General features: G+C 34.9%; 1 protein-coding gene across 1 annotated transcript; it reads left to right on the top strand.

Moving 5' to 3' along the window:
- Nucleotides 1-927: 927 nt before the first annotated feature.
- zgc:101810 (uncharacterized protein LOC493612 homolog) lies at nucleotides 928-10,042 on the top strand. Its single transcript, XM_048185519.1, has 8 exons — nucleotides 928-1,084; nucleotides 1,721-1,831; nucleotides 4,568-4,856; nucleotides 4,941-5,077; nucleotides 5,729-5,878; nucleotides 6,260-6,405; nucleotides 7,592-7,724; nucleotides 8,864-10,042. Exons 1-8 carry the CDS (start codon nucleotides 1,037-1,039, stop codon nucleotides 9,032-9,034), a joined length of 1,185 nt encoding a protein of 394 aa, XP_048041476.1. The 5' UTR covers nucleotides 928-1,036; the 3' UTR covers nucleotides 9,035-10,042.
- Nucleotides 10,043-10,274: the final 232 nt, after the last annotated feature.

Raw genomic sequence — 10,274 nt, 5'->3', positions numbered from 1 at the left:
GGGTCAGGGCTGGTGATCATTTTACCCCTGTCTTAAAGTCTTTGCACTGGCTCCCTGTCAGGTATCGTATTGATTTTAAAGTCCTCATGTTAACATATAAGGCTTTTCATGATCTGGCTCCTCAATACTTGACTGATCTTTAAATGCCTTACACACCATGTCGAAATCTGCGTTCCTCTCAGAGTGGTCTCTTAGTTGTTCCTAAGACACGACTTCACTCTATAGGGGTGATAGAGCATTTTCTTCTTATGCTCCTAAGGTTTGGAACTCTCTCCCAGCTGACATCAGGGAGGCAAATACATTAGTGACTTTTAAATCTCTTCTCAAAACATTCTATTTTAGGATTGCTTTTACTTGATTAATCATTTTAATCATTTAATCATTTGATTTGCATTTCTTTGATGTATATCTTTTGTATTTTTGTTTTCTCTGTTATGTTTTCTTGTAAAGTGCTTTGAGAAAGACACTTTTAAAGGCGCTATATAAAATAAATGTATTATTATTATTTTATTATTATTAAAATGTAATATTTTGTATGATAAGGTGGATTACAAATCACCTTATCATCTTTGGAGTTCCACTTTTTATTTTACTGTAAAATATACATATTGCTTTATTAAATAGGCAATACATTTTCTCAATTATATTATTTTAATGCATAATTTTTCATCATATTTTACAGTTATTTAAATAGCATGTATTGCCTTTCAAAATATAACATTTATAACAAATATAACAACTGTAAAAGATTACTTGCAGTTAACAGTTTTTTACTGTGAAAATGTTTGCATTATTCCATTAAATGACAAATTTTTGAAATGTAACTCTGCAATATAAGTTTTTTTTTCATTTGGGATTCTTCTCCTTGCAGTGAACAAGGCGGAGTCCCTCTGTTCCTCCTCAGCAAAACCAGCCCCTTTGTTTCTGACCTCACTTCACCAAAACAGCCTGACTGAGACTGAGAGTCTGTGTCCTCAGTAAACGTCCTGACAGTCAGAGCGGGTGTTTCCCTGCACGTCATCTGAAACACTGCAGCATGGACAGCGATGGGAGGAAAGTGGTCGTGTGTGACAATGGCACTGGGGTAAGATATTCACTAAGTATTGTGGAAACATCATTCATAATGTGGGCTAAAACGGTATCTAAGCAATATAACCGCTGATTGATCATTTATGAAAGAACACTGCTTGTTTAAATGAATGATAAAGGAAAGTTCTTTTGATTCAAAAACTGTTGTAAAAGCTTTAATTGATTTTAACTACATATTTTAAAACTCAAATGAGAATCAAAAGAAATGTATTTACAAGTCTTGCTGCTGTGGGTGCTGCATGCCTGACGTGCGCTCGTGCAGAGACCTGTTGCATTGCTTCAATCTGTCTGAACATGTCTGGCCAGGAACAACACTTACTTCACCTTAAAAGGTGGCAGGGAAAAAGATACAAGTTTATTGGTCACAAATGAGGAAGTGCTTTAAACTCTGGTGTGCTTTACCACGTCATGGACAAGTGTGAAGGTTCCTAACATGACACTTTAAAACAGTTTCATGAAAGTAGGGAAGTTAGAGGGAGTTGGGGAAGATGCAGTTCTTCAAAACAGGCTTATCTCAAATAATTCAGTGCAGTCATATGATATCTGCCCTTATAACCCTGAAATATAAAACAGAGCTGAGTTTGATCTTTTCATACTACTCACTCATCATCTTCTCACACATTGTCTGCAGTTTGTCAAGTGTGGTTTTGCTGGCTCCAATTTTCCTGACCACATCTTCCCAGCCCTGGTGGGACGTCCCATCATTCGGTCAGATACAAAAGTTGGGAATATAGAGATCAAGGTGAGTTATCCGGTCATCCAGAGAGACTCAAAACAAAACAATAGGTTGCGTGTATATGTATATATATATATATATATATATATATATACACACACACACACACACACACACACACATACATATTTCATATTTTTATTATCAGTAACTAAAACTATTAAAAATTGTTTTCCTAATCGAATTACAGCTGGGTGTGTGTGTGTGTGTGTGTGTGTATGTATATATATATATATATATATATATATATATATATATATATATATATATATATATAGTTAAAATAAAATGACAAAAACTGAAATAAAATAAAGCTATAGATTTGAAAAAACAAACAACAAAAGCAACAAAAATGTCAAATTCACATAAAACAACTGAAACTTCAACTAAAAATTTTAATTAAAGCTAAAAATATAAAATAAGTCAATTAAAAATATTAATACAACTATATAGTATATAAATAATACTAAAATACTGATATACACCATCTATCAAGAAACCTGTAAAAACATTTATTTATTCATATTTCAAATTATTTTTATTATTTAAATTATTTCTATTCCTCCTTTAAAGTATCTTTTATTTTAGTTCCTTATTCTTTTTATTTAAGTTTAAGTTCCTTATTCTAAATGATCGAATAGTGTTTCAAACCTTTTAGTAACCACAAATATACACTATCAGTCAAAAGTTTGGAATCGGTAAGATTTTTAATGTTTTTTAAAGAAGTTTCGTTTGCTCACCAAGGCTGCATTTATTTAATTAAAAATACAGTAAAAACAGTAATATTGTGAAATATTACTACAATTTAAAAATAACTGTTTTCTGTTTGAATATATTTTATAAAGTAATTTATTCCTGTGATGGCAAAGCTGAATTTTCAGCATCATTACTCCAGTCTTCAGTGTCACATGATCCTTCAGAAATCATTTTAATATGCTGATTTGTAATGATGCTATTGAAATTGTAATAATATTTCACAATATTTAATTACACAATATTACACAATTTTTAATTAAATAAATGCAGCCTTACAGATTCCAAAATTTTGACTGGTAGTGTGTATATATATATATATATATATATATATATATATATATATATATATATATATATATATATATATATATACACACACACACAATATAAAGACTGTCATTATGTATTACTCTTATATAGATTTATATTTCTGAAATATATAACAGACTTTTTTTTAAATACATGAGATTCATTATTCATTATGCTCAGTCTTTAAATTTGTAGAATATAGAATTAATGGAATTCACAGATGAATTCTGAATTCTTCATTTATATAGCGCTTTTTAAAATACAGATTGTTTGAAAGCAGCTTCACAGTGATAATAGGAAAATTAATAGACAGAGATTGTTTTGGTTTTACAGCAGATCTAGGAAAAAGTTATTATCGAGTTAAAGTAAGTTTTTGATTAAATCACTACCGTTGTAAAAATCGTTAATTATTAACTTAGAGGCTGCTTAAGTAACACCTTTTTAAATGAAAACAGAAGACTTTTAACGCATTCTTGCTGTTCATTTACGTGTTTAGGCTATAGGTATGCGCGTTTGAATGTGTATGTGCACAGACACTGTCTTTTTTACAAAGTGACATCGCCAAATGACTTGTCTGGCCCACATAATACAGAATTATTAGTTGTTTCCGCGGATCCAAGCGAACTGGAATCATTTTGATTATGTTTTATCTATAAATAGGTAAAGAGGGGAGGCCTTCACAGGGGATAGTTTAGTTGACACTTCAGGGCTGCATTGTCTTCGTGTCTAGGTGCATGTCCTTCATCTCATCTGGATATGGCCTGGATCTGGCAGACTACGGCAAACCTTGGAATAAACAGAGAAAGATTAATATTAGCGTAGACGCCATTCTTCTCATTATGTAGCGAGTGCATCAGGTGTTATGGGAAGTGTTCCCAGTTCCGGCTGACCTAATTTATGCAGCTTAACAATTTACATGTAGATAATGTGTTATGTGTATGCCAGGTTAAACAGATGTGTTTTTAGTCTAGATTTAAACTGACAGAGTGTGTCTGCTTCCCGAATAATGCTAGGAAGACTGTTCCAAAGTTTAGGCACTAAATAGGAAAAGGATCTACCGCCTGTGGTTGATTTTGATATTCTAGGTATTATCAACTGGCCAGAATTTTGAGATCGCAATAGACGTGAAGGACTATAATGCATTAAGAGCTCGCTCAGGTACTGGGGAGCTAAACCATTTAGTACTTTGTAAGTAATTAGCAAGATTTTAAAATGTATATGATGTTTAATAGTGAGCCAATGCAGTGTTGACAGAACCGGGCTAATATGGTCATACTTCCTGGTTCTAGTAAGAACTCTAGCTGCTGCGTTTTGGATCAGCTGGAGTTTGTTTATTAGGCATGCAGGGCAACCACCCAGTAGAGCATTACAGTAATCTAGACTTAAGGTCATGAATGCAAGACCTAACTGTCCAATCCTGCTCTTGGAAGGCCACAGTCCTGCAGAGTTTAGCTCCAACCTCAATTAAACACACCTGAACCAGCTAATAAAGGTCGTACTAGGCATACTAAAAAGAAACTTCCAGGCAAGTGTGTTGAGGCAAGTTGGAGCTAAATTCTGCAGGATAGTGGCTCTCCAGGACTGAGTTTGGACATTCAATAATTTGTTATGTTTTTTTTTTTTTAACCCCTTTGACATTGAAATCAACGTTATTCACCTCTCCACTTTTACTATTAGGATCTGATGGTGGGCGACGAGGCGAGCGAATGCCGCTCCATGCTGGAGGTCTCGTATCCCATGGAGAACGGGATAGTCCGCAGCTGGGAGGACATGCTACACCTGTGGGACTACACGTTCGGCCCGCAGCGGCTCAACATCAGTCCTCCTGACTGCAAGGTCCTGCTGACGGAGCCACCCATGAACCCGCTGAAGAACCGGCAGAAGATCGCCGAGGTCATGTTTGAGACCTACAAGTTTCACGGCATCTACATCGCCATACAAGCCGTGCTGACTCTCTACGCTCAGGGTAGCAGAAGTGACTGTCAAAGTTAGGTGTTGAAGATGAAAAATGCAGAGCGTATAGCTGAATTGTGCTGTGTTCCTGTGGCAGGTTTGTTAACCGGTGTGGTGATCGACTCAGGAGATGGTGTGACTCATATTTGTCCTGTGTACGAGGGCTTCTCTCTCCCTCACCTCACGCGCCGCTTAGATATCGCAGGACGTGACATCACGCGCTATCTGATTAAGGTGACATTCTCCTTCTATTATCACCATGGAAACTAAGGAATGAGCAATGTTACAGATTCAGAACATGTTAAAAGGGATAGTTCACTCAGCCTCATTTCGTTCCAAACCTGTTTGACTTTCTCTAGTTTCAAAAATGTCAATACAATGAAAGTCGATGGGGTCCAATGTTATTTTGGACACCAGTGTTCTTCAAAATATAATTTTGTGTTCCACAGAAGGCTGTGATCAAAACCACAGTGAAAACAGTAATATTGTGAAATATTATTATAAGTTTCTATTTGAATATATGTTAAAATGTAATTTATTCCTGCGATTAAAGCTGAATTTTCAGCAACATTACTCTAGTCTTCAGTGTCACATGATCCTTCAGCAGTTGTGCTGCTTCATATTTTTGTGGAAACTGTGATTCATGAACTAAACCTTTCAACTTCTACTGAACCTGTAACATTTTGTTACACTGTCTGTTTTGCAGACTCATTTTCTTAAATGTTCCTAAAATGGATCAAAAGCTACAATTAGAATTATTGTTTTATTTAAAAAAATAAAAAAAGATCAATCTAGAGCAATTTGTCAGTTGTGGTCTGGCAAAAAAAAAAATGATTAAAAAGAGTTATCCAGAGTTGCTGAAATGCGGATATTTCATTTATTTAGCTTTTGCTTCTGCGAGGCTACGCCTTTAACCACACGGCAGACTTCGAGACGGTGCGGATGATGAAGGAGAAACTGTGTTTTGTTGGCTACAACATTGAGCAGGAACAGAAACTGGCCAATGAGACCACTGTCCTGGTGGAGTCCTACACGGTAATACACTTACAGCTGATGAAAATGAAGCCAAAAATAAGTTACACCAAGTACCTAACACCTACATGGACAGGTTGCATGACAGGCCCTCGAGAACCATGAACAAAACTTTGGTATACTGTGTTTCCATTTAAAAGTCCTGAGGCGAAACAAGCTGACAATCATTGGTCTGTTGCATTTAATTTTCCATTTGCCAATGTATCTTCCTACAGGGGGCAGAAGAGAGCTGCTATTAGTTCTCATGCATGTCACAATGAAATTTAAGTACAGACGACAGATCTTAATGGATTATAAAAAACCAAATAATTTATGGCAAGGATGTGGACTTGAGTGCCTTCCTCACAGCATATAAAAGATTTTACTGACCTTTTCCGCACACAGTTACCAGATGGACGGATGATAATGGTCGGAGGCGAGAGGTTTGGAGCGCCAGAGGCCCTTTTCCAGCCTCATCTCATTAACGTGGAGGGAGTTGGTGTGGCCGAGCTGCTCTTCAACACCATCCAGGCAGCAGACATTGACCTCAGGTTGGAATAATTCAACACCATCATTGTCAATTAGGAGACTTTTAATGCTCGATTCTGTGGAAGGCATTGCACTTTTTTTTGAGCAAATCTTACTGTCAGTAATTGGACATATTTTTTTTCTGCAAATGTTCTTCAGCTAACAAGTTAGGAGACATTTTTATCTACACTGCAAAAAAAACGTAGTAGTCTTTCTTACTTAGTAGGCCTATTTTTGAGTACAAATACTGAAACATTCTTAAATCCGACATACATTTATTTGAGATTTTTGGACTAGAGTCACATGATTTGGACTTGTCTTGAGCTGTGTTAGAAACTGCCCCCTATACCCTCATTCACTATTCCCTACATTAGTCCACTAATATAGTCCACTTGAAGGAGTGAATGAAAACGAGTGACTGAATTTGGACACTGAGCGTGCCGGAAGGGCTGAGCGCTTTTGCATAGTTTGGGCCGTTTAATCATCATTTGAAACTTAGCAAACTGGCAGCTCCAGTAGTAAGGAAAAGATTCATCTTGAACTCTGTCATGGAAACTAGCATTAACCTTAATTAAACAAAGTAATAATCAATTAAAAAGGAATGTATATCTGTATGATATTATGCTGTATCGACATTGGACCAGTGGTTTGGAAAATGTATGGTTGGATGATTCAGCTGCAGGAGCCATTGTTTAGTGAGATGAGGGAATTTATTCAGCACGTGACTCTCACAGTGCATTATGGGTATTCTCTAGCCGTTGAGTGTACATGAGTTGTACACTCATTATTGCAGTGCATTATGGGATTGAATGAGTGCACTCAATAACGATAACACTGTGGTTTCGGACACCACTACAAATGGTTGTTCCCTAAAATAGTGCCCAATTTAAGGGTATAGGGGGCGATTTCGGACACAGCCATGGACTCAAATCCCAAATTTAATGACTTGCAACTCGACTTAGACTTTAGGTGTGTTCAACATGTGCTGGAAAATAAGATAAAAACACTAACTTTTTTTTTAAAGAGACTTTACTCAGTTCAACTACACATTTTTTAAGGAGTATTCCAGGTTAAATACAACCAAAGCTATTTCTTCTGAGGTCATCTATAACATGTCACAGCTGTTTCTGATGGAAATCAAATTGGTTTCCACCTGGAATGTTCCTTCAAAGGTGTCTGTGAGCTTCATGTCTTACTGTCCATCTGCAGGTCAGAATTCTACAAGCACATCGTCCTGTCCGGAGGAACCACCATGTACCCGGGACTTCCGTCCCGTTTGGAGCGTGAGATCAAGCAGCTGTATCTGGAGAGAGTGCTGAAGGGAGACACTGACAAACTCTCTGTAAGTTGTTATGCTAATGCTAATTCCTATGTGAGGATTTCTGTCTTTTTCCCCCTGTAAAAACATCTAAACACCCTTAAAATAAGATATATTTACTCAAGAATCAAAAGTATGTGCAATATTAAGACTTCAGTTTTAAAGTTATCAGTTAAAGATTATTTTTATTGATTTCCTATTGGAAAATATATATATATTTTTGTTCATATTTCAAGAATAAATCTCAAATTTGCTTGATTTGTGCTAGAACTAAAGAAAACTAATTGCCAGTGGTGTACTGTTAACTAAAACTATTGCAAGTAATACATTTTCGGTAATTGAAATAAAGCTGAAATCAAATAAAATATAAATATTAGATGAAAAGGAATGTTGCTTTGCAAAGTAACTGAAATAAATTAAAGTACTAAAGAAATTTACATAAAGCTAAATAAAAATATAATAACTTAAATTACTAAAACTTACATAAAAATTAAATAAAGCTATATCGATATTTAAACGAAAACAAATACTAATAAATGATGCACAATACATAATAAAAGCACATAAAATTGTGAAAAATTAAACTAAAATTAAAATGAAAACTATAAAATATAAAAATAAAAGCTAATTCAAAATGTTAATAAAAAATATATTAGTATATATAATACTGAAATAACTGATGGGGTCGGTAAAAAAAACAAAAATTGTCTGAAAAGTCTTAATATCTCATATAATTTTTCAAGTAAATTAATCTCATTAAATAAAATGATTTATGTCATGATATAAGATTCACCTAATTCCATATATCATTTTCAAAATTTATTGACTGATTAACTGAAAATCATCTTTTTTTTTTAACCACACCCAAATTATCAGAATTGTGTATTACACTCTAGTGTATTACACTTTTCCAAAACTCATTTTGTGGGTACAAAACATTCATACACAAGGCCCCAGGTGACTGATTTTACATCGCAAAGGCCTTTGAAAAGCAAAAGAGTGCTGGTACTGACATGGAAATGAGGGACTGGCACACAATAAAGTAACTTAAATATTGCATATTCAAAATATATAGGCTATATGTCAGAAAGCTTAAATTACTTTTAAATGAATTTTGCTTCAAGCAAGCTGCTTCTTCACTGCTGTTTTCTCTCCCACCACAGAAATTTAAAATCCGTATCGAAGACCCTCCACGCCGCAAACACATGGTGTTCATGGGCGGTGCGGTGCTGGCCAACATCATGAAAGATAAAGAGTCTTTCTGGCTGTCGCGAGCCGAGTATGAGGAGAAAGGCCTGAAGGTGCTGGACAAACTGGGAGCAGTGCTGCGATGAGTGTCAGCACCATAACCTGTTCATGCATGTCTGTGTAGCCACTTCCCATTCAGATCTATTGTTTTATATATATATATATATATATATATATATATATATATATATAAACATTTTAATCACTCTTAACCCTAAAACGTACACAAACACTTGCTTCTGAGTCTAAATAAGGGCATACCATAGACATCTGATTTGTTTATATAAGGCTTATTATAGGTTTGGAGACATTTAGCAAAGATCTGGAGATGTTTATTCCAGCAATTTAGCCCCCAAAGTACAGTTAAGTAACTAAAATTGGCATGAAATGCATGTAGCACTAGTCTTTCTTCCCTGTTGTGATGTCTGAGTGAAACAGCTTCACGAACAAGAACAAATGTAGGGCGGGGCTTGATTTTGTCAATGGGGAATTGATTGGATGGTTGTGGTTTGCTATTGGTGGATCTCATGTGATTGACAGATTGCCCCACACTCACAGTAAACATGTCATCAGAGAAGAGATGTCGCTATAAGAGGGAGGGGAAATTATATTGATTAAAAATTATGAGGCACATGAATTTAACAAAAATAATTATGTGCACGGATAATTTATAATAAATACTGCAATATTCCATAAAAAAATAAGTGTTGTCAGTTTTGATTTCATTGTGACTTTCACTAGCTATCTAAATGGAAATAGTTACTAAGAGGACATACTATCAACCACATATTATTTCTATTATTTTAAATAAGTTTAAATATATTACTGCAGTCTTACCAAAGACCTTACCTAGTATTTATGAACTATTTTTCCATCTGAACAAGTTCCCAATTTTTGTAAAATTTTACTAAATTCTGGGGACTTTTATCCAAGCTCCAAGTATAAACTTTGAAACATATAATCTGCACACACAAATACAAATATATATACAAAATAAATGGCAAATGTAAACTACAGAAATTAAGATATTTGACACGGCTAATTTTTACACGCTAACAGATTATACTGAATAAAAATCATGTGTTGATAATGAATCTTTCTACAATTTTTTTACTTGTTGATCCAAACCAAGAAAAGAGCCTCAATCCAACATTACATATTACGTTGCTGCTGCCATCTAGTGGACTACAAACTTACTAATGTTCAGGTCAATGTCAGTGTATTGAACCACACACAACAATCCATAATTGGTAACACTTTATTTTACAGCGTCCTTGTTACATATGTTACATGTACTTACCATAGTAATTATGCATAGTTACATGC

This window comes from Megalobrama amblycephala, linkage group LG3 (genome assembly GCF_018812025.1).
Source record: "Megalobrama amblycephala isolate DHTTF-2021 linkage group LG3, ASM1881202v1, whole genome shotgun sequence".
In the NCBI taxonomy this organism is placed as follows: domain Eukaryota; kingdom Metazoa; phylum Chordata; class Actinopteri; order Cypriniformes; family Xenocyprididae; genus Megalobrama; species Megalobrama amblycephala.
The sequence above is the reverse complement of the archived record's forward strand: the minus strand, read 5'-3'. Positions and strand labels throughout refer to the sequence as shown.

What these genes read in the sequence shown, in the direction of transcription:
- zgc:101810 (XM_048185519.1), top strand. Translation starts at nt 1,037, where the DNA reads ATGGACAGCGATGGGAGGAAAGTGGTCGTGTGTGACAATGGCACTGGG. An exon ending in TTGGGAATATAGAGATCAAG is followed by an intron (nt 1,832 to 4,567) that starts GTGAGTTATCCG and finishes TTTTACTATTAG; the next exon opens with GATCTGATGGTGGGCGACGA. An exon ending in TCCTGGTGGAGTCCTACACG is followed by an intron (nt 5,879 to 6,259) that starts GTAATACACTTA and finishes TTCCGCACACAG; the next exon opens with TTACCAGATGGACGGATGAT.